The following is a 25,655-nucleotide window of genomic DNA, read 5'->3' as shown; positions in this document are numbered from 1 at the left end:
TGCATCTTTATCCAATCTAAATCAGCCCAGATATCTACAGATGTTGCCATGTTAAATAAATGCAAACTATTGGACTGATGTGCAACAAATCCTTCAAGAGTTGTTGTACGGGAATTTATTTTTTCTTTGAGCCTTCCTGCACAGGTCAAAAGAAGATTGTGCTGATTGAAGAAGATATTTTGACTGAAATGGGAAGTTTCACTGCACCTGAAAATAGTTGTCAGTGAACGTGTTACAAGCTGAGCTTAGCATTGTCTTGGATGTTAGTTTCTGAGATTCAATAATGACTCTTTCTGATTTTCCTTAGGGTCATTACTCAATCATGAAAGGAGCTATGGTACTTGGGCTTGGTACAGATAATGTGATTCCAGTAAAATGCAACAGCAGGTAATAACCATTAATAAATTAATAATGCTGTTTGTTTACAGCTATAAAGTAATCAATAATTAGTCTACTCTTTATTTTAATCATTGAAGAGTTGGAGGAGGTGCCATCAATTTCTAACACATAAAACTAACATGCTGCAGTTATAAGTTCACAATGATTCCACTGAATTGATATAGTACAGACTTTCTGAAAGCACTTTAAAATTGTGTTAAGTTTGTATTTATAACGTTTGTATTGATATATTTCATGGAATAAATGTTACAATTTTTGAACAGACCAATAACCTTAAAAAAGATTTGAACATCCTGTTGGTAGCTGAAAGGATGACGAACATGGTATTACAACTTAAGAGAAAACTGAAAGAACTGCAGATGCTGTAAATCAGAAACAAAAACAGAAACTGCTGGAAAAGTTCAGCAAGTCTGGCAGCATCTGTGAAGAGAAATCAGAGTTAATGTTTCGGATCCCTTCTGAGGTAGGGTCACCAGACCTGCCAAGCTTTTCCAGCAACTTCTGTATTTGTTAACAAACTAAGACTTCTACTGTAATAAAAGGACTAAAGGAACTATTGACGAGACAATACCTTTGTTAGCAACTTATACTGAAAGTCACAAAACAGAGCTTCTCACTTTTTCTTTTAGTACATCCTAAGACACACTTCACAGATATACATTAAGAAAGACTGAAAGTTAACACTGCTGCATCTTGAAACACCCCATCTCTTCCTTCCCCTCCATTACAGTTTGCTGCTCTTTTAAAGCTGTAAGGCCATTGATGGGCACAGTTGTTGTCTTCTGATCACCAGTCCATCAAACCATAAAAAATCAGAATGGGAGTAGGCCATTCAGCCCCTTGTGTCTGCTCTACCATTCAATAGGATCATAACTAATCCAGCAATCCTCACATCCACTTTCCTGCCCTTTCCCAATAACCTTAATTCCTTTGAAGTGGTCTCATCAGCCCCTTGTATAGTTACAGTAAGACTTTCCTACACTTATACTCCAAACCCCATGAAATAAAGGCCAACATTCCATTAGCCTTCCTGATTATCTGCTGTACCCTGTGTGCTAGCTTTCTAAGTTTCATGCACAAATATCCCTAATTCCCTTTGTGCTGCAACTTTCTGCAGTTTCTCTCCATTTAAATGACACAATGCTCTTTTGTTCTCCCTTCCAAAATGAATGACTTGCCATTTTCCCAGATTATACTCCATTTTCCAATGCTTTGCCCACTTATTTAATGTATCTACACCTCTCTGTAACCTGTTTGTATCCCTCTTACTTTCCAAACATCTTTGAATGAAGTGTGTACTCTTATTATCTATGATTCATAATCCTTCAGTTTGTTTTATTTTGTCATTGTCATCTCCAGATGCTTATATATAAGAATGTGTTACTTTTTTTGTCTTAACAATATTCCTTTGTTGTCCCTTGGGGATTTTACTACATTAACTGTGATATTAAATACATATAAATAAGTTGGTGTTACCCCTCAGATAAGCTCAATATAAAATTGAAGATTTGAGTGCTCCAACACACAGGGGATATTTTAATAATTAAATTGTATGGTGTAAATAAGAACAAAAATAGGTTTCTCAATTAAATATTTATGTTTGTCTAATCATGCTCACAGAGGGAAGATCATTTCAGCTGAATTGGAAGCAAGTATCATTGAAGCTAAGCAAAAGGTTTGTGACTGTTACAAATCTGAGGGAATATCCATTTTCCTTTTCCAGACTAATTGAAGTATGAAAAACGGAATTTCGAATTAAGGTCATCTTTCAGTTCAGTTCATGCAAATACAGGTACCATGTATCTGTGTTTTGTCACTGAAGAAGTAATTGGCCCTTTATTTAATATTAATGAACCAAGTGAAAATAGTGGGTGTGTTTAATTTAGCTGCAAATGACTTTGTTGAATACAATTTAGAATGTGGAGTAAAAAGCGATGTATCTTTTACACTTTTCAATTAGGTTCCCTGTTAACCAAGCTGGGGAGTGTAAATTACTTTATGAATCAAATTAAGGATACGGAAAGTGGCAACTGAAGCGCAAGATGAAAAGAAATTATGCTTCCCAGTTTAGGGTTCCTCGGGAAACAATACAGACTCCATTCCTTAATTACACAAAACCAACAGACAAAATGCAAACATCATGATTTTGATGTGAACAGCATGGGAGAAAATGGAATGGTATGTGAAGAGGGTTGATTCGTTGGACAGGGGGAGGGTAACTAGCTGTTCAGTTTGAAGAAGCGATGGAAATAGAGTTCCTAGGGGTCACTATGAGATTCATTTTTTTTGTCACAATAATTTACACTGGAGAAAACAGGAAGGAAACTTGCTGTTAACACAGAGCCTCAGAGTTTTGATGAAAAGTGGGGAGGACACAGGAAAGTTATCAAAACAGGCAGTAGCAATTTAATGTGAAGTAATGCCTTCTGGGAGGAAAGGTACAGAACAGAATTATATACTTAATGGAAAAAAATTACTGAAGGGAGTGGATGGACCTATCAGTCCAATTACACAAGCCCCTGAAAGTGCAAGTGCAGCAGATAGAGACAGAAAATGGTAAGTTTAAAGTTTTATTCTTTGAACTGATACAGGTGGGAGAGGAGTGTGAGAAATAAAATGTAATTTATAGTAACGCTGTATTGAAAGTGATTGAAATTCTGGGAGATGTTTGATCAAGCCCCTGACTGTCCACTGTATTTCTAGCCTTTCTGCTCATTTCCCTCACCTTTTCACATACCAATGATTGACCCTCTTCTGTATTCAACTTCCAGCTGAAGTTAAAGAGTTGTGAGTTCAAGTCCCACTCCAGGACTTGAGAACTAAAATCAAGCCTGACTGTCCAGAGCAGTACAGAGGCAGTAAGTAAATCAGTGTTAAAGGTGTCACTTTTGTCAGGATCTGAGTGGAAGAACTGGACATCAGATTTTCCAAGTAAAAATCGGACTTTCCTCTCTGGAGAGAAGGAGGAAGAGGGGAGACCTGATCGAGGTATACAAAATAATGAGAGGAATAGATAGAGTCAATAGCCAGAGTCTTTTCCCCAGGGCAGGATTGACTGGTACGAGAAGTCATAGGTTGAAGATATTAGGAGGAAGGTATAAAGGAGACGTTAGAGATAGCTTCTTTATGCAGGGAGTTGTGAATGCATGGAATGCGTTGCCAGCGGTGGTGGTGGAAGCACGGTCATTAGGGACATTTAAGCGACTGCTGAACATGCACATGGATAGCAGTGAGTTGAGGGGTGCGTAGGTTGAGTTACTATATTTGACATTAGGATTAAATCTCGGCACAACATCGTGGGCCAAGGGGCCTGTTCTGTGCTGTACTTTTCTATGTTCTATGAACCCCAAATAAGAAATTGCAAACAATATTTCATTTTCATAATCTTCCACTTTATCATGAGTCAGAACGAACACAAATTAAACATGAGTTGACAGGTAGATGATGTTTCAGATAAAAAGGTAAATTTCAGTTTAGTTTGTCGGTATAGCTAAGGTACATTGTACAGAACCACAACAGTCACATCTCCCCAGGAAGATAAACGGCACTCCATGCAATTACAAAAGTATCTAACTTCACCTCTGTATGATAGGATCTCTCATTTTCCAACTCAGTTGATTCAACACTTAGGGTGTGTTCATTAGCAATCACTCATAAAAGAAACAGGAATGAAAGGGCCAAAGATGTAAAATGATTACCAAATTAAGCAAGGACAATATTTGAGAGAGAAAGGCTTGTTCACATAGCAAATAGTTAAGTTCTGGAAATGTGATGGAGGCAGATTCAATTGAGGCTTTCAAGAGGGGCATTATTTGGATAGAAATAGAGTGGAGAGATACGGGGAAAAGGCAGAAGATGGCCACTGGGGAATAAAACCGAATTAGGTAATAGAGCTGGTGCAGGCACAATGGGTCAAGTGGCCTCTTTCTGCATAGGGGAGAAAGTGAGGGCTGCAGATGCTGGAGATCAGAGCTGAAAATGTGTTGCTGGAAAAGCGCAGCAGGTTAGGCAGCATTCTCCTGTTCCCTGGATGCTGCCTGACCTGCTGCGCTTTTCCAGCAACACATTTTCAGCTCTTTCTGCATAGGAACAGTTCTGTGATTCTGCGATCTTCCATTCAAGGTCCCTGGATACACATAAATGACATAAATCGGCAGAATCTTCTTATCCACGTTCTGGAAAATCGAGATGGCACGGATTTCCTAGAGTAACCTTGATCTAGTCTTTTTAACAAACTACACTGAATGATCTCGTCAATGCTGGCAAAATGAAGTAGCAGCTGTAAAAATACTCAAATAACAATCCTGCTCTTATTCTGTCTTCATCTTTCTTTCCCATTTGACTGTATTAGAAATGTTAACTTCTTTGTCTCTCCCATCTCCTTGGTCTACAGCTTTGCTTTGTGTCTGACCACATGACTCTTGTATATTAGCTTTGTCCCCATATGTACTGCTTCCAGGTCAAGTGTTGCTAGTTCATATGGACCATTTTTTATTCAAAGAAAATTGCATTTGATTCCTTTATAAATGAAAATGATTCTTAAAAGTACCTTTAAAGCAATCTTAACACCAATAACAGATACCACAAGCATTTGAAAAAACTAAAACTTTCCTTACTGTACTACCTCTCGGTCAAAGGTCATCACAGTTCCCATCTAAGCCATGAAACTGAGGTACAATCTGTCTTGTCAGGTGGATAAGAAAGATTAGATAGCATCGATATGAAGAGGAGCTGATACGTTATTGCAAGTGTCCTGGTTAAATAAACATCACTGACATATTACCATCCCAATCATTTCCATTTATCTGGCTGAGGGAACGTGCTTTGTCCAAATTGATAGCTACATTGTTTGTATTACGACAATGATTAAACCTCAAAAATACATTGGATGTAAAATGCTTTGGAGCGTTTAATATTTTTGTGTGAATGTTGCCATTGAAATGTAACTCTCTGTTTTCCAACTAATTGGCCTCCCTGTTGACCAAATTAATATCTTCGTTTCCAAACTCAACAACATGATCCCTTATTTCGTGTCCAGATTTCTCAAGAGCAGTGCTTCCCAAACCCTTTTCCGCTGAGACCCTGTTTTGCAGCATTCAAATTGTCAGGACCCCCTCAGAGGAAAAGCTATGAGAGCCAGGGTGGGGTAAGGCTGTGAGAATATCGAGGTGATGAGGGGAGACTGTGAGGATGGGAAGCTGTGAGAGAGGGAGCCTGTGAGAGAAGGAGCCTGTGAGAGAGGGAGTCTGTTAGAGAGGCAGCCTGTTAGAGAGGGAGCCTGTTAGAGAGGGAGCCTGTTAGAGAGGGAGCCTGTGAGAGAGGGAGCCTGTGAGAGAGGGAGCCTGTGAGAGAGGGAGCCTGTGAGAGAGGGAGCCTGTGAGAGTGGAGCCTGTGAAGGAGGAGCCTGTGAGAGAGGGAGTCTGTTAGAGAGGCAGCCTGTTAGAGAGGGAGCCTGTTAGAGAGGGAGCCTGTTAGAGAGGGAGCCTGTGAGAGAGGGAGCCTGTGAGAGAGGGAGCCTGTGAGAGTGGAGCCTGTGAGAGAGGAAGCCTGTTAGAGAGGGAGCCTGTGAGAATGGGAGCCTGTTAGAGAGGGAGCCTGTGGGGAGGGAGCCTGTGGGGAGGGAGCCTGTGAGAGAGGGAGCCTGTGAGAATGGGAGCCTGTGAGAGAGGAAGCCTGTTATAGAGGAAGCCTGTTATAGAGGAAGCCTGTTATAGAGGGAGTCTGTAGAGAGGGAGCCTGTGAGAGAGGGAACCTGTTATAGAGGGAGCCTGTTATAGAGGGAGCATGACTATATTGATTCAGCTGGAGCACCACAACACCACCACTGCATCAGAACTTGCAACCATAAAATTACAGCTTACGATCCTTTCCTGGGGTCCTGACCCCGATGCTGGTAAACCCTGCTGTAGGATGTCTTTGCTCACTTAAACCTGCAAGATGACCTGTGTCTGACACTTCCTCCAATAATGTTAGCAGGGGCATCACCTGCTCATACACCTCATCATGCATTATTTTTCCAAATCTCCAAAGATTCCTTCCAAAGAATGCAAGAATTAAATGAAATTCCTCGCAGCCCGTATGCTATATGCAAACTTAAGCATGGCGTCTGGAAGAGCAAATACAGAACAGGTGATAGCTTTGTTGATCTTGTTCAACGTATTCACAAGGTGAGAGCTCCCCAAGGCTCATTACTTAACTCACCCTTTTGTTCTCATGCTGATATTTTAGCCTTAAGGCCATTGAAACCAAACTCAACGAAAGCCTAAGAAAGAGTAGTCTTTCTTTCACCAGGATATTCTGCATCATTCTGATCTGAGCATACATCTGAAATATTTCGGACATAGTTAATTCCCCACAATTCTTGTATACATGAGGGGGATGGAGAGGGTAAATAGACAAGGTCTTTTCCCTGGGGTGGGGAGTCAAAAACTAGACGGTGTAGGTTTAAGGTGAGAGGGGAAAGATTTAAAAGGGACTTAAGGTGCAACGTTTTCACACAGAGGGTGGTGTATGTATGGAATGAGCTGCCAGAGGAAGTGGTGGAGGCTGGTACAATTACATCATTTAAAAGACATCTGGATGGAAATATGAATAGGAAGGGTTTAGAAGGATCTGGGCCAAGTGCTGGCAAATAGGACTAGATTTATCTAGGATATCTCGATGAAAGTGAGGACTTCAGATGCTGGAGATTAGAGTCTGGAGTGTGGTCCTGGAAAAGCACTGTAGGTCAGGCAGCATCCAAGGAGCAGGGAAATCGACATTTCGGGCCAAAGCTCAGGCTTTTACCCAAAATGTCGACTCTCCTGCTCCTCGGATGCTGCCTGACCTGCTGTGCTTATCTAGGATATCTGGTCAGCATAGATGAGTTGGACCAAAGGGTCTGTTTCTGTGATGTACATCTCGATGACTCCAGGATGGATTGGAGGCAAGTCAATGTGGACTGTGTCAAAACATCTTTCCGGAGTTTGGGACAGAGTCTGCATTCCTTTGTGATTTGTGTGTGAAGTTTGGTAAAGTTACTGATTTTTCCAGTGTGTTTCATTTAAATTTCATCTTTTGCATTTGTAACTTGTTTAGCAGTCACCAACTGGAGTTCACCTCCTTTGATGATCCTCTAACATTCTGGCACATTCACTCTTACTTCTTGCGATGGAGTTTTTGTAATCGATGTAGAACACTGTTCTCACATAAAATTCATCTTCTAAAGGGTTAACTCACAGCAGACTTGCTTTACAGACTGTTTCTATAGCAACAGCATAGAAAATAATCATAATTAAAACATTATAATTCATGAATTAAATTACTTCATGGCATCATGATAAAATAGCCTCTGACCTAATCCATTTTTTAAAAAATGCCAAGTGACTCCCCACCTAGAAAATCTAGAACACGAGGTCAAAATCTTCAGAGGGGGGATTGGCCATTTAGAATCATGATGAGGAGAAATTCCTTCAGTCAGAGGGTTGTGCGTTGTTGGAAAAAAGGTCTCTACACCAGGGACCTCTCACTGCTCAGTCACTCAGTTTATTCAAAACTGAGATCGATGGATTTTTAGGGGCTAAAGGAACTGCAGATCTGGCAGGAAAGTGGAATTGAGGTAGAATTACTTTTACTCATTGGTGCAATATGGGCATCGCTGGCTGGACCTGTATTTATTGCTATCCCTTATTGCTCAAAGGGCACTTCAGAGTCCAACAGACCGTGAGATATAGAAACAGAGTTAGGCCATTTGGGTTATCAAGTCTGCTCTGCTGAACAATCATGACTGATATGTTTCTCGCCCTCATTCTCCTGCCTTCTCCTCATACATTTTGATCCGCTTATTAATCAAGAACCTATCTATCTCTGTCTTAAATACACTGAATGTCGTGGCCTCCACAGCCCTGTGTGGCAATGAGTTCCACAGAGTCACCACTCTCTGGCTGAAGAAATTCCTCCTCATCTCAGTTTTAAAGCCAACCACATTACTATGGCCTCGGGCCACCTGTGGGCTAGGTTGGGTAAGGATGCCACTTTCCTTCCCTGAGTACATTAGTGAACCAGATTTTTTTTTTCTCTGACAAATGACAATGATGACACAGTCACCATTAAGCTAAAAATCACACAACAACAGGTTATAGTCCAACAGGTTTAATTGGAAGCGCACTAGCTTTCGGAGCGACGCTCCCTCATCAGGTGATTGTGTGATTTTTAACTTTGTACACCCCAGTCCAACACTGGCATCTCCGAATCATGACCATTAAGCTAGCTTTTTTATCCCAGGCCTTAATGAATTCAAATTTCACAATTTACCATGATGGGATTTGAATCCATGTGCTCAGTAAATTAGCCTGCAGTTCCTAATTGTTGGTTCAGCGACATTACCTCATCTGTCTTTCTTCCCTGTAACTAATGGCAAAGCCCTTGGACGTTTGTTAGATAAATTAATTATATCCTTAAGTAAAATAGCTTCAGTTGTCAACAAAATTTAGTTCCTTTTATCTCACTCTGTGGGAGAGCCGTTATGCATAGTCAATCCAAATAGCTTTTACAATTTGAAAACTTAAATGAGATAAAGGGGTATCAGTATTTTTCTGAAAGTAGAAAGACATCTGAGCCTTTGAAGAACAGCTTCCGAAAAAACAACAATTATCACTAATGTAGCATGTGGACGGTATACACTGTACTAACTAAAGTTAGCATTGTGCACTACAGCAGATCACTAGAGTTAAAGACGGGGAGAAATCAAAATGGATTGCTTTTAAGAAAACACAAAACAAAAGGTCTTTTTATACTTGAGACAGTTGTTTACACTCTCATGTAGAACAACATCAAAGTAATTCAAATACAATTCAGTGCTTTTGAAGTTAACACTGTGATGTTTCTGAATACACCAAAGCCCACAAAGAGTAATTAGATCATGGGTTTGTTATTCCATTGTTTCTGTGATAGTGGTTGGAAGACAAATCATCATCTTTGCTTTTCATTCCTTCCATGGCCTTGTCCCTGTCCTGCCTTTGTAACTTCTTCCAGCCCTACAACTCTCCAACATATGTGTACCTTTCTAATCCTGCTCTCCTGATTTTCATCACTTCATTATCAATCATGTGGAGATGCTGGTGTTGGACTGGGGTGGACAAGGTCAGAAGTCACATGACACCTGGTTATAGTCCAACAGGCTTATTTGAAATCACAAGCTTTCAGAGCGCTGCCCCTTCGTCAGGTGAAGTCACTGTTGATCACCTGCAGAGACTTATTATTCACCCTGTCGACACTCCACTCACACCATTCGTATGATCTTTTGATCTCTCTGCCTATAAATTCTGTGTCTGTGTGCTTCTCTCTCACTTCACCTGAGAAATGGGGAGCACTCCAAAAGCTTGCAATTTCAAAGAAACCTGTAGGACTATAACCTGGTGTTGTCTGACTCCATTATCAGCAGCCACAGATTCAGCTCACAAGTCCTCCATGATCCATAATCCCCTCCTACACCTCTTCATCTCCCTGGGTCTCTTTCCTCCTTCAAGATACTGCATAAAAACTATCTCATTGGCTGTAGTTTTAATCAACTGCCTAATATTTCATTGAGCGGCCCAGCATAATATTTTATTTGTATTAGTTCTAAAAGGCACCTTGAGATATATTACAATATCTAAGCAGGTATACACATAAAGACAGTTTTGGTTTATATGTTCACTGAATGGAGATGTTGCTAGCAAAGCTAATATTTGTTGCCCAACCATAAATTCTCGTGGTGTTCCTGTTCTTGTCTATGTCTCATGAACGGAGAGATTCACCAGGATGTTGCCTGGCTGGAGTGATTCTAGATTGAAGAGAAACTAGATTGTGTGGAGTTGATTCCTTTAGGACAGAAGAGGCTGAGGGAGACTTGATTGTGTTGTACAAAGTTCAGAGGAGCATAGACAGAAACTTCTCCCCTTAGTAAAGTGATCAATAACCAGGGGCTGTAGATTTAAGGTAAAAGGCAGGAGATTTAGAGTTAACAAAGAATCTTTTCACCTAGAGTTTGCGTGCGATTCTGGTCTCCTGCCTATCGGAAGGATGTGGTGAAACTTGAAAGGGTTCAGAAAAGATTTACAAGGATGTTGTCAGGGTTGGAGGATTTGAGCTATAGGGAGAGGCTGAATAGGCTGGGGCTGTTTTCCCTGGAGTGTCGGAGGCTGAGGGGTGACCTTATAAAGATTTATAAAATCATGAGGGGCACGAATAGGATAAATAGACAAGGTCTTTTCCCAGGGGGAGTCCAGAACTTGAGGGCATAGGTTTAGGGTGAGAGGGGAAAGACATAAAAAGGACCTAAGGGGCGAATTTTTCACGCAGAAAGTGGTGCGTGTATGGAATGAGCTGCCAGAGGAAGTGGTGGAGGCTGGTACAATTACGGCATTTAAAAAGGATCTGGAGGGGTATATGAATAGGTAGGGTTTGGAGGGATCTGGGCCAAGTGATGGCAAATGGGACTAGATTGGGGTGGGATATCTGGTCGGCATGGACAAGTTGGACCGAAGGGTCTGTTTCCGTGCTGTACATCTCCATGATTCTATGACTAGGTGGGTATCTGGAACTCAGTGCTTGGTTCCTCAGAGGTGGAGGCAGGAACCATCACAACATTGAGGAAATATTTAGATTAACACTTGAAATGCAATACCATACAGGGTTACTGGAAAGGTGCTACAAAAAGGGACGAGAGTAGACAGCTTCAGTTCTGAAGAAGGGTCACTGGGCCTGAAACATTAACTTCTTCTCCACAGTTGCTGACATTTTCCAACAACTTCTGTTTTTGTTTCTGATTTACAGCATCTGCAGTTCTGTCAGTTTTTATCTAATTAACTTGTTTCTGCACTTTCAATCCTTTTCCTGGTAGATAAAAACTTCTTTGGGGTGGTGGGGGAGAGAGTGGGGAGTGGCAGGGTGGAGGAGGCACAGGGAGTGGTGGGTGGGAGATGGGGGAGAACGTCTTGGTTCCAAAGTTGGCAATTTTGTCAAAACTCTTGCCTAAACCAGGCAGCTGAAATGCCTTAAAGTAGACCTCGGGCTTCACCGATGTCAATGGAGCTACCTAACACACTGCGTCTCCATGCCCAACAAACCCATCTGAGAAAATTTGGCAGTTTGGTCTCACCGCCAGCAACCCAGAAGTTAGGTCTGGAGAAGTAGATCTAGAGTTGTGTGCAGATGGGGAAGGGGCAATTAAGATAGGTGAAGGGTGTGTTTCCATACTGTACACCTCTCTGACTCTATGGCTCTAACTGAAGATGGGCAGTTGCTTGGCAACATTTCTGAAAATGTAGAGAAAGTAATTCTGCCTTTTTGATAAAGGTCATTGCTGACAGGCCAATACTGCTCCCCTCTGCCATATCCAGATTCTGTTAAGGGGATCCAAAACAGAAATTTTGTGTACAAGATGATTAGGGGGTTAGATAGGGTCGACAGTATGAACCTTTTCCCGCGTATTGAGTCGGGTATTACAAGGGGGCATTCTGCCTTTTTGATAAAGGTCATTGCTGACAGGCCAATACTGCTTCCCTCTGCCATATCCAGATTCTGTTAAGGGGATCCAAAACAGAAATTGAGTCTTTCATTTCCACCTGTGAAGGACTCAGTTCCTGTTCCTTGTGAACACCAAGTCTGGAAAATACAGATTTTATCTGGTGATCTTAGAGCAGAGGACATCAATCCCTGAAATTTGGTTTTCTTGTGTCTATTTAATTTCCAACCATGAAAGAGGTAGGTTTGTCACTCACTGTGCTAGTTCAACATGAAACAACCAGAAATGTATCTAAAATTAAAACATAACTGGCTGGGCCCCAAGTGACTGAGGGGAGAAGGTGGGATAATATAACATCACTGGGCTTATAATCAAAACTCTAGCTTAATGTCCTGGTGACTTGGGTTCAAGACTGATTTGTCAAATTCAGCAAAACAAATCTGGAATTAAGAAGCTAGCCCAGTGGTGACCAGATAACCACTTTTATTTGCTGTGTCAACCCATCTGGTTCACTAATGTCCTTTAAGGAAGGAAATCTGCCATCCTTACCTGGTCTGGCCTACACACAACTCCAGACCCACACTAACCTGGTTGTCTCTCACCTATACAAACAACAACTGCGCTCAATAATAAACATTGGGCCTAGCTAGTGATACATTCTCGTGAACAAATAAGGAGTATGGGAGCAGCCTTTTTTTTAAAAGAGGAATGCACTTCCTGCACGCACTAAGCCATGAACTAATTATGGGTTTCGTTTACAGGGTTTTGTTCCTTTGTATGTCAATGCTACAGCTGGAACCACTGTGTATGGAGCATTTGATCCTCTCAATGACATTGCAGATATTTGCGAAAAGCACAACCTTTGGATGCATGTTGATGTAAGGATTTTTCAAATACAATAGAAATAACCACGCCTGTTCAAAGACTTGATTAAATAATCCCATCACTATGAGTAGACAGAAGAAAATGCTGAAATGCTTTGCAAACCTAATAGATGCCATTGACTCAAACTGAAACTTGGCAGCATCCCAGTATATCCCTTACCTCATGATAGAAAGACTTGGATTTATATAGCACCTTTCACAACCGCAGCTTGCCACACCGTGTTATACAGCCAATGAAGCACTGTTGAAGGGGAGTCAACTCAGCTGCCAGATTGCACACAGCAGGTCCTTCAACCACCAATGTGATGAGGAGCACATCATGTTTGTATAATGTTGTTGAAGCGATAAATATTGACCAGGACTAATTCGGCTGTGCCTCTTCGAAGTAGTGTGATGGGGCCTTCTACATCCTCTTGAGTGCACAGGCAACATCTTAATTTACCAACTTGCTCAGAAAGAGAGGATCTCCAGCATTCCCTTAGTACTGCGCCAGAGAGTCAGCATCTGATTTTGATTCTCAAGAACTGGAATGGGATTTCAATTTAACAACTCCTGACTCAGAAGTGTTGGTGCTACCCAAATTCAGCAGAGCCCAATTTTATGTTCCTGCTTATTTTTCAAGGGGGTTCTGGTTGGAGAAAGGAAAAAGAATGACGATCAATTTATTCTGGTTTTCTCTATGTGGAAAGACAACTTGCTAGAAGGATAGCGTAGAGGTATTACGAGGTTCTAACTGAATGGGCAAAAAGGTGGCAAAAGGAGTGTAATGTGGGAAACTATGAAGTTGTTCATTTTGGAAGAGAGAAAAAAAGAACAGAGGGTTACTTAAAAACACTGCAGAAAGCTGCAACACAGAGGACCTTGTGGTACTCATACATGAAACACAGTAAACTAGCACACAGTATGAGGCAGGTAATCAGGAAGGCTAATGGAATGTTGGTCCTTATTTCAAGAACGGTTGGAGTATATGAGCAGGGAAGTCTTACTGCAACTGTACAAGGTGCTGGTGAGACCACATCTGGAATACTGTGAGCAGTTTGGTTCCCTTATTTAAGAAAATATATTATTTCATCGACAGTTCAGAGAAGGTTCACATGGATGATCCCCTGGTGGAGGGACTGTCTTATGAACAAAGGCTAAACTGTTTGGGAATCTACTCACTGAGTTTAGAAGAATGAGAGATGATCTCATAGAAACATTTTGGCAGGGCCAATGCTGAGAGGATGTTTCCCCTCCTGGGAGAGTCTAGGACCAGAGGGCACAGTTCAGAATAAAGGGGCATCAATTTAAGATGGAGATGAGGAGGATTTTTTTCTCTCAGAGGATTGTGAGTCTTTGGAACTCCTTGCCACAGAGAGCAGTGGGGGCGGAGTCAGTGTCCATAGTTAAGGCTAAGATTGATAGATTCTTAATCGATCAGGGAATCAAGAGAGGACAAGAATGAGGAATATCAGATCAGCCATGATCTGATTGAATGTAGGGGCAGACACAAGGTGCTGAATGGCCTGCTTTCTGATGATCTTCTGGTCTCTCTCATTCACCTGATCAGTCTGTCTTGGTTTCAGCAATCCATTCAAAATCACCACAATCCTGGGATTCTCTGAGTTGTCTGGTTAAGTCACACATTTTGTGGCTGACCAAATCAATCTGCTGGGGTTCTTTTGTAGGTTAAATATAAAGCATCACAAAAGACAAATTAAATGGATTGCTTTATTGTTGTGACATGTACCGAGATAGAGTGAAATGTGTTGTTTTGTGTGCTATACAGGCAGAGTGTACCATACATAGTGCATCAGGGAAGCAGAGCAGAGTACAGAATCCAGAGTTACAACTGCAGAGAAGGTGCAGAGGGAGAGAGATCAGAATTAATATTTGAGAGGTCCGCTCAAAAGTCTGAAAACAGCAGGGAGGAAATTGTGCTTGAATTTGTTCATATGTGTATTCAAACATCTACCAATGGAAGATGGTGGAGGAAAGTATAATTGAATTGAATTGAATTAGCTTTATTGTCACATGTACTCGGATGAGCACAGTGAAAAGTTTATAAGTCGCCATTTACAGCGCCATTTTAAGTACAAATGTACCTAGGTACAGATATTTTAGTACAAGTTCTTAGGGGAAAATAATTAGAAAATAGAGAAATAAAAAGTTCTAAACAATGGTTCTGGGTGGGAGGGGTCCTGGATGATGTTAGTTGCTTTCCCAAGGCAGTGGGAAGTATAGATGGAGTCAATGGATGAAAGGCTACTTTGTGTGATGGACTGGGCTGTGTTTACAACTCTCTGTAGTTTCTTGTGGTCTTCAGAAAAGCAGTTGCCATACCACACTGTGATGCATCCAGATAAGATGCTTTCTTTGGCCCATCTATAAAAACAGGTAAGAGTCCTTGTGGACATACCAAATTTTCTTAGCCTCCTGAGCAAGTAGAGATGTTTTTGCTTTCTTGACTGTCACGTCAACATGGGTGGACCAGAACAGATTGTTGGTGATCATCACTCCCAGGCACATGACACTGTTGACTATCTTCACCTCAGCCCCATTGACCATAAGATCATAAGACACAGGAGCAGAAATTAGGTTATTCACCCATCGAGTCGGCTCTGCCATTTGATCATGGCTGATAAGTTTCTCAATCCCATTCTCCCTCTTTCTCCTCCTTGACCCCCTTGATACTCAAGAACTTATCTCTCTCAGTCTTCCCTTTACTCTAAGGCTATGCCTCAGGTCCTAGTCTCTCCTTCCAATGGAAACATCTTCTCAACGTCCACTCCATCCAAGCCATTCAATATTCTGTATGTTTCAATTAGATCCCCACCCATCATTCTAAACTCTAGCGAGTATAAACCCAGAGTCCTCAAATATTCCTCATATTTTAAGCTTTTCATTCCTGGGACCATTCTCGTGAACCTCTTCTGAACACACTCCAGGGCCAGTACATCCTTCCTGAGACAAAATTGCACTCAATATTCCAAACTCGGTCTGACCAGAGCCTTATGGAGCCACAGAAGTACATCCCTGCTTTTATATTCAAGTCCTCTCAAAATAAATGCCATGAATTAATTTGCCTTCCTAACTACTGACTCAACTGCAAGTTTACCTTGAAAGAATCTTAGACGAGAACCCCCAAGTCTCTTTGCACTTTAGACTTCTGAATTTTCTCCCCGTTTAAGAATAGTCCATGCCTCTATTCTTCCTACTAAAGTGCATGCCCTCACACTTTCCCAGGTTGTATTCCATCTGCCACTTCTTTGCCCACTCTCCTAACCTGTCCAAATCCTCCTGTACTGGAAATGTGTTGCTGGAAAAGCGCAGCAGGTCAGGCAGCATCCAGGGAACAGGAGAATCGACGTTTCGGGCATAAGCCCTTCTTCAGGAAGGGCTTATGCCCTTCCTGAAGAAGGAGATTCCTGAAGAAGGGCTTATGCCCGAAACGTCGATTCTCCTGTTCCCTGGATGCTGCCTGACCTGCTGCGCTTTTCCAGCAACACATTTTCAGCTCTGATCTCCAGCATCTGCAGACCTCACTTTCTCCTCAAATCCTTCTGCAGCCTCCCCACCTCCTCAATGCTACCTGGCCCTCTACCTATCTTTATATCGTCTGCAAAGTTAGCCAGAATGCCCTCAGTTCCTACATCAAGATCGTTAATGTAAAAAGTGAAAAGTTGTGGTGCCAACACTGAACCTTGGAGAACACCACTAGTCACCAGCTGCTTTCCTGAGAAGGACCCTTTTATCCCCACTCTCTGCTTCCTGCCAGACAGCCAAGCTTCTATCCAAGGGATGCCTCTGACACCATGGACCCTTATCTTATTCAGTCGCCTCCTGTGCAGCACCTTGTCAAAGGCCTTCTTGCAGTCCAGGTAGATAACATTCACCGCCTCTCCTTGGTCTGACCTGCACGTTACATCCTCAAAGAAGTCTAGTAGACTTGTCAGGCATGACCTCCCCTTGATGAAACCACGCTGATGTTCCCTTATTTTACTGTGCACTTCCAAGTATTCAGAAATCTCATCCTTCACAATGGATTCCACGATCTTATTCATGTCACCAAGGTTAGGCTAATCGTCTGTAATTTTCCACCTTTTGCCTTACCCCCTTTTTAAACAGAGTGTCACATTAGCAATGTTCCAGTCTTCTGGGACCCTCCCTGATTCTAACGATTCCTGAAAAATCACAACTAATCCCTCCACTATCTCTTCAGCCATCTCCCTTAGACCTCTGGGGTATAGTTATCGAGTCCAGGTGATTTATCCACCCTCAGGCCATTCAGTTTTTCTATCACTTTCTCCTTGGTGATGGCCACCATACTCAGCTCTGCCCCCTCACTGTCTTGAATTTTTGGGATATTACGCCTTCCACGGTGAAGATTGATGTGAAGTAATTATTCAGTTCCTGAGCCATTTTTCCTTGTTCCCCATTCCTACCTTTCCAGTGTCCCAATGTCTATTTGTGCCTGTCTTTTGCCCTTTATGTGTCCAAAGAAACTCTTACAGTCTTTCTTTATATTACTGGATAGCTTACCCTCATAGTTAATCTTTTCCCTCCTTATTTATTTTTTTCTTGCCTTCTGTTGGTCTTTGTAAACTTCCCAATCCCCTAGTTTTCCACTGCCCTTTGCTACATTTCTCTTTTGCTTTGATGCTATTCCTGACTTCCCTAGTCAGCCACGGTCACCTCATCATCCCTGTACCATGCTTCTTTTTTCCTGGGGATGAATCTCTCCTGTGTCTCCTGAATTACTCCTCGAAACTTTTTGCGGGGGCATCTGGAATTCAGCCATGCTTTATTTCCAGTCATTTTAGCCAAAATGAAAGTGATGCATTTGGTCAGGGTATTGACTGATGCCTGGTTTAATAAGTAGTCAATAATTTTGGGCTCACACAGAACCTTACTGCATCAATTGAACCAAGGGATGTTTCTTTTCTAAATCTTCACAGATTAATAAAAGCCTCCATGATAACAAACATTGTAGCAATGGTTCCAAAAAGGCCAAACCAAGGTCTGTTTGGAAGTCCTTTAGGTTTTCATAGGCACAGTTTATGGGGAGGTCAATTAGCTCAGTTGGCTGGAGGGCCAGTCTCCAATGTGGAGTAATATCAACAGCGTGGGTTCAATCCCCACACCAGCTGAGGTGACTATGAAGGACTCTCCTTCTCAACTTCTCCCTTCGCCTGAGGTGTGGTGACCCTCAGGTTAAACCACCACCAGTTGTCTCTCTAATGAGAGAGAAGCCCTCAGTCTATGGTGACGTTATCTTTATGAGGTAACAGTGGCATAGGTATGTTATTTGGATAGTAGTCCAGAGACCTTAGCTAATGCTTTGGGGTAGGGGTTCAAATCCCACTAGGATAGCAGAAAATAGAGCTCACAAATTAGAAATTATCAGTAATGTGACCATAAAGGTATTGTTAATTGTCCTGGACTTAGGAACAGGATTCATGTTGCTGTTGATTTCATAGATCAGACATGTAAGCATTCGATCGTATTTGCTGACAGATGTTTTATACTTTACTGGATTGTGTTCTGACTTGCGTATAAATCAACTTGCAAATGTACTTAGGAATGGAACCCATTCATAACCCAGGGCTGACAGTGAAGTTTGATTAGTTGATGCAGTATGGTTCAGGACAAACCCTGCGTCATAGAAGTACAACTAATCCTGGGGTCGCCAAATGCATCACTTTTGACAAAAAAAATCCAATAATAAGACTATGTCATTATAGATCTAACATCACACTCTTTTAATGAGGCAAGATGTGAAGGTATCCCTGCAAGTCAGGTCAAGTGAGATTATGATTTGGAGGAGCCGGTATTGGACTGGGGTGTACAAAGTTAACAATCACGCAACACCAGGTTATGGTCCAACAGGTTTATTTGGAAGCACAGAATTTAGAGCAAAAGATCATCTGCATTTGCTCTAAATTCTGAGTCCTATGGTCCTGCTTCACAGCCACCTGATGAAGGAACAGCGCTTCGGAAGTTAGTGCTTCCAACTAAACCTGTTGGACTATAACCTGGTGTTGTGTGACAAATGAGATTAGAAGTTGTTTTTATTCACTTGCAGGATGAGGGCAATGCTGGCTGGGCCAGCATTTATTGCCCGTTTGTAATTTCCCAGAGGGTAGTGAAGAGCCAAGCACATTGCTGTGGGTCTGGAGTCATATAGAGGCCAGACCAGTTAAGGATGTAAGTGAACTAGATGGGTTTTCCTGACAATCAACAATGGTTAGATGGTCATCATTAGACTCTTAATTTCAGATTTTTATTGAATTTCAACTCCACCATCTGCCATAATGGGATCCAAATCCTGGTCCCCAGAACATTACCTGGGTCTCTGGATTAATGGTTTAGTGGTAATACTACCATGCCATGACCTCATGAGCATTGCTTGGAGTGTTGCAGGGATTCTAAGTGCACTAACCTGAACCCTTCACATAACAATACCCAAACAAAGGTTTGCATTTTGAATGAGTCTTTATTGTGTCAGCATGAAAGATCCTAAAATACAATTTCAAAGAAGATCAGGGTGATTTCTTCTTGGTGTCCAGGTCCTCACAGAAACCTGATTACCTGGTCATTATCACACTGCTGTTTGGAGCCACTAGCAGCTTACTGTGTGCAAATTGGTTACTCTGCTTTCTACTTTATAGCAACAGTGACAGCACTTGTTCGTTGGCTGGAAAGCAGTTTAGAACATGCTGAAAGGTGCTATTTAAGTTATTTTTTCCCTGTAGCCCCCTACCCCGACTCCTTGCCTTCTGCTCACAGGTGAGCATGTGCTGTTCAATTTTACGGAGGAAACAACAATGTCTCACCTGTTCGCGAGACCTGGGGATTACTATGCTTCAGCCCTGTTTTCCTCTGTTGTGGATGAGTGTCTAAAACACCTCACGTTTCACCATCCCACAGTTGAAACAACCGAGTGACACGGAGTGCTACCACAATGACCAGATCAACCACAATCTCATTGAATGGCAGACCAGATTCAAAGGACTGAATGGCCCAATTCTACTCTTACATCCTATGGCTCATACTGAATTTGGCAAACTACTCAAACTATTGCAGCGATGATTAATGTCCTGCTACACTGTGTGGCTCCTTTGGGAAGTGTTCAATGAAAAATATTCACCTGCCACTTACTGGAACCGTGTTAATACTTTTAGGGTGTAAATATTTCCGCTTTCTGAGGATCTAGCTTACACACCATAACAGTGTTTTGTTTGGGAAATGCATTGCGTTCTCAAATAAATTAATCTCTGCTTTTTTTATTCAGGCAGCTTGGGGTGGTGGCCTACTGATGTCACAGAAACATCGTTATAAATTAACAGGGATTGAGAGGTAAATTCTTGGCATTTTGTAGCAATACCCATGAAAATTATTATGAATGTAAAATGTAGACAGTATGTGGTGATTTTGTTTTGCAAGCAACAGTAATGCTATTCTCTGTATCAGAGCCAACTCTGTTACGTGGAATCCACACAAGATAATGGGGGTCCCTCTGCAGTGTTCCGCAATTCTAATCCATGAAAAGGTATGTTTTAGACATCATTGACGAGCCCAGAATTTTGCTATGGTTGTTAAGAGAGACAATGTTTTTGTCTTGTACTCATCAGGACAAATGCAAGAATGCCAAATTTCAGCAACCTACACAATAGGAGCAAAGGTTGCTAATTGGCCGACAAATCAAAAATAAAAACAGAAGTTGCTGGAAAAGCTCAGCAGATCTGGCAGCATTTGTGGAGAGAAATCAAAGTTAACATTTTGAGTCCAGTGACCCTTCTTTAGAACGAGTGGTAGCTAGGAAATGTCAGGTTATATGCAGAAGATAGGATGAGGCAGGGGGTCAGGAGTAAACAGGAGTGACAGTTGGACAGACAAAGGATTGATAACAATGTGGCTAGGAGGGTCAATAGCTGTTAATGGAGAATGTTAGTCGTGAACACTGGGGTATGTATATAAATAGCAGACTTTGAAATAACAAGGCCAGGTGTGTGTATTTTGGGGAGAGCTCAAGTCCTAAAGTTTTTGAACTCAATATTGAGGCCAGAAGGCTGTAGGGTCCCCAAATAGAAAATGAGGTGCTGGTCTTCCAACTTGCTTGGCTGGAACATTGCAGCATGCCTGAGACAGAGATCCTGGCCAGAGAACACAGTGGTTTGTTAAAGTGACAGGCAACAGGTAGCTCAGGGTCTTTTTGCAGACAATTCTTTCAGCTGATAAGTTAATCTGATTTGCCAATATATTACTGAGGAGAAAGTGATGATATACTACAGGTTCCAGGGAGCTTGCTATAATCATTTGTAATTTGCAATTTGGGATTCTTGCATTTGTCCTGGTGATTGCAAGACAAAAAGTTTCTCGATTAGGTTGACATGCTGTTTCCAGGCCAAAGGGCACCAGAATCTAATAGGTGTTTATCCCCTGTTTTCTGATGTTCATCAAATCCATTCAATAACAAGTCAATTAAAAAAAAACAGACTAATGTGAGACCTGAGTTCCGCTTATCATCTCTAAATTTCCAAAAATGCCCCTTTGGAGCAGTCAGCTCTTCGGAGATCTCACAGATAACACACACACCTTTCCAAAGGAATTTCTCTGTTCATATGCATTGAGGACAAGGGTGGCATGGAATTAGAATCAATAGTTAGGGAGCACAAGGAATGAGGCATGCAAGATCTTGTTCTAACTTGTCCGAGCTGCCTCAGCTGTCTGTGTTTCCTCTCTGAGGAAGCTGCTGGCTAACAAATGGCAGATCGCTTCCACCAGCACTGATCAAACTTTATTCCTGTCTGTGCACTATCGATATTTTTACAACAGTGTCACTCCTGTCCAGGAACCTTGAACTGTCCAGATATAGTTTCTGTCTTCTGATTGCCAGAGGGATGTGACTTTTTCAGTCAGCTGTGACTTCCAAATGAGTACACACACCCCATGGTGACAAGACACAACGATGTTCTGTCCCTTTAAGCAATTTGGAGGTTAGCAGAGGTCCTGTAGTAACTGTTATGAGTTGATTGAATGATGGAGATTTATTTAAATATTTCCAAATTTTCCCCCTTGTTCAATGGTGTTTTGTTGACATCCACATAATGACTGGAACATGAAGGACAAGTGAGTCTAACACTGATGCAGCAATCCTATCTCCCTCAGAAGTGTACAACTACTGCTCCTAACCTTCCCCCAACACAGGAGGGAAACCTGAGGTAATAGTGAAAGTGTACAAAGAATTGAAACCTAAACTTCAAAGGTCTAATAAAGGATAATGATTGTGAAGCAAAATGCAGCATAATATCAAAAATTGCTTTGGTATTTTATCATCTGCTTATGATCTTTGACAGGGTTTGCTCCAGGACTGCAATAAAATGGGTGCACAGTACCTGTTTCAAAATGACAAGCTGTATGATGTATCATATGATACAGGAGATAAAACCATTCTGTGTGGTCGTCATGTCGACGTCTTCAAATTCTGGTTGATGTGGAAAGCAAAGGTAAAGAAGTTTGAAAGAAACTGAAAAAGATTAATTCTGAAATGATGCTGTGGGTTACTTAGTGTTCTCATGTACAATTCTCCTGGAGTTAGACAGAAGTGCCACATAGAAATAGGCCATTCAGCCTATCTGATCGATGCTGGTATTAATTCTCCACACAAAATCCTTCCCACTTGAATGACCTCTTTCCATTCTTGATGAATATCCCACCACACCCATTCCCTTTCCCTCATTATTTAACAACCCACCCCTGATGCATCAATTCTCTCTGTCCAAACAGCAACAAATCACATATTCTCCACATTCACAATGCAAAGACATTCCCCTAAATTTGTTTATTTTATTTGTTAGTGACTAGGAATATTTATTCCCCGTCACTCCAGTGGAAGCAGTTTCCCTACACTAATACAATGGAACCCCTCCATAATTATACTCACCTCTGTTAGATCCCCTGACCTCTTTTAAAGAGGAAAAGAGCTTCAGTCTTTGTGGTCCTTCCTCATTGGTGATTGTCCGTTCCACTCTGGTAACTATCACTGGGATTCACTGCCTCTTCTATCTCCAGTCCCCGCAATATCCCTCCTCTCAAGTGGAAACCAAATCTACACCCCCATTCCAAGTGTGATCCAACCATCAGACAAAATACATTCAGCAATATTTCCCTGCTGCTGTATTCTATTCCTCTAGAAATCAATTCCAGTACTTTCTTTGCACTATTTATGGCCTTATCAAATTGTCCTGTTATTTTTCACAATGTATATATTGGTATCACAGAATCACAGAATCATTACTGTGCAGACAGAGGCCATTTGGCCCATCATGCCTGCACTTGTTTTCCCAGGTCTCTTTGCTCTTGTGCATCCTATACTTTTGTAAGCCGCACCACTCCCAACCTTTATTCCACACAAAGCATTAGTACTTACTCACTCATGTTACATTAAATACGATATACCTTTATTCCACACAAAGCATTAGTACTTACTCACTCATGTTACATTAAATACGATATACCTTTATTCCACACAAAGCATTAGTACTTACTCACTCATGTTACATTAAATACGATATACCTTTATTCCACACAAAGCATTAGTACTTACTCACTCATGTTACATTAAATACGATATACCTTTATTCCACACAAAGCATTAGTACTTACTCACTCATGTTACATTAAATACGATATACCTTTATTCCACACAAAGCATTAGTACTTACTCACTCATGTTACATTAAATACGATATACCTTTATTCCACACAAAGCATTAGTACTTACTCACTCATGTTACATTAAATACGATATACCTTTATTCCACACAAAGCATTAGTACTTACTCACTCATGTTACATTAAATACGATATACCTTTATTCCACACAAAGCATTAGTACTTACTCACTCATGTTACATTAAATACGATATACCTTTATTCCACACAAAGCATTAGTACTTACTCGCTAATGTTTCATTAAATATGATATACCTTTATTCCACACAAAGCATTAGTACTTACTCACTAATGTTACATTAAATACGATATACCTTTATTCCACACAAAGCATTAGTACTTACTCGCTAATGTTTCATTAAACACGATATACCTTTATTCCACACAAAGCATTAGTACTTACTCACTAATGTTTCATTAAACACGATATACCTTTATTCCACACAAAGCATTAGTACTTACTCGCAATGATATTACTTGTTTAGAAATTCCATGAGCCAGGATCTGTATCTGGTGATCAATCTATTGATAAGCCTCCAACTGCAGATGACCAAAGTGCTCAACCCATTACAGTGTTGAGTTATTTTCAAAATCCTTCTTTATACATTTTCCTTGTTATGACTGTGTGCCATTCATTGCATCTTTTTGGCTCATTTAAATGGATTTTAATTATATCGCTATCTTGTTTGAAGCTGTACTCGAGAACCCAATTTCAAACAAACACAGGGAGTTCTCTGGGGCGGTAGCTCCAGTACTCTTAACCATCTCCAGTGTTGGAGTGAAGAAGACACTTTTATGGTCACTCATTGGTTCCCAGTTTTCATCCCAGCTCTAGCACTGTTTACAAATTACTTTGTACACTTTAGCAAATCTTCACATTGACTAAACTTCCCATCCTGTCTTCCTGATCTCAAAACGCAAACTGTTGTTTCTCAGGATGGCTTAATGGTTAACACTGCTGCCTCACAGCACCAGGGACCTGGGTTCAACCCCACTTTCAGGTGACTGTGTGTAGTTTGCACGTTCTTCCTGTGTCTGTGTGGGTTTCCTCCAGGTGCTCTGGTTTCATCCCGATGTGCAGGTTAGGTGGATTGGCCGTGGGCATTGCAGGGTAAAGGGGTGGTTCTTTCTGGGATGCTCTTTAGAAGATTGGTGATGGGCCAAATGGCCTGCTTGCACACTTACTACGATTCTACAATTTCGGCAGGTTGTCATTTCTCCTTTTAATGTTCGAATCAACCACCATGACGCAAACTCAGTGCACGGAACTCTTCCATCTGGCACTTTAGGGAAGGGACTGGCCTGCCCTACATTTGACTCCAGATCCCAAGCAATGTGGTGATGCATAACTGTCCCTGAAATTGCTAAGCAAACCCTTTCATTCAAGTGCAATCAGTGTTGGATGATAAATATTGGCCTCATTGTTAACTCCCAGGAACACTGTCACAGAAATTAATAATTAAAAATGCTCACTTTTCAACAAAAAGAACATTCAGAAGTATCTTGGTTTATTGGCTACAGTCACCCAAGTCTTGGAATATTTCCATTTAGGTCCATGCTACTATTTATGACAGACAGTGAAGTTTGAAATCAATAAAGATAATTTGGAATTAAAAACAAGCCCCTGTCAATTTTCACAAACATCTAATTGGTTGACTAATATCCTCTACATCATGAAATCCATCATCTTTACCTGGTCTGACCTACACATGACTCCAGATCCACAGCAATAACCCATAAACCTAACCAGCACCACTTTAATGTCATTGTCAAATAAATAAGTAGAAATCATTTTAGTGGCTTGCTTGCTGATCTAGGGACATGATCTTTGCTTAGGGGTATGTCGGGAATTATTGTGTAAAAGCACCTGGGTTCAATTTCCTAACAAGCCTCACCTTAACTTCAAAAGGGAGATGGTCCCAATACAGTCAAGGTATATTCTCTGACAAGGGAAAAGCTGTACAATCAAATCCAGAGCTCTCTGGATGACAAAGAAGATAGAAATCAAAACAAAAAAGAAAATGCGTGTTTATAACTGGCAGAAAATGCCATTGAGAATGAAGAGGAATCAAGAGGGTTCAAAGGAGAGGTAGAAAAACAAAGAGGAAATATGAGAAAAAACTGACAGGTAACATAAAGGGGAACCCCAAAGTCCTCTATAGGCACATCAA

General features: G+C 41.3%; 1 protein-coding gene across 3 annotated transcripts in view; it reads left to right on the top strand.

Annotated features, from left to right (window-relative positions):
* Positions 1–25,655, top strand: part of gad3 (glutamate decarboxylase 3) — a 55,769-nt gene that overhangs the window by 21,470 nt on the left and 8,644 nt on the right. For all 3 annotated transcript variants that reach the window (XM_043719622.1, XM_043719621.1, XM_043719623.1), the window contains 6 exons: positions 308–387; positions 2,020–2,074; positions 12,646–12,762; positions 20,042–20,106; positions 20,221–20,299; positions 22,107–22,256. In XM_043719622.1, coding sequence (XP_043575557.1) covers positions 308–387; positions 2,020–2,074; positions 12,646–12,762; positions 20,042–20,106; positions 20,221–20,299; positions 22,107–22,256 — 546 coding nt within the window. The remainder of the gene's footprint in view (positions 1–307; positions 388–2,019; positions 2,075–12,645; positions 12,763–20,041; positions 20,107–20,220; positions 20,300–22,106; positions 22,257–25,655) is intronic.

The sequence above is a fragment of the Chiloscyllium plagiosum genome, chromosome 29 (assembly GCF_004010195.1).
Source record: "Chiloscyllium plagiosum isolate BGI_BamShark_2017 chromosome 29, ASM401019v2, whole genome shotgun sequence".
NCBI lineage: Eukaryota > Metazoa > Chordata > Chondrichthyes > Orectolobiformes > Hemiscylliidae > Chiloscyllium > Chiloscyllium plagiosum.
Note: the sequence above shows the minus strand (reverse complement) of the source record. Positions and strands in the feature narration are given on the sequence as shown.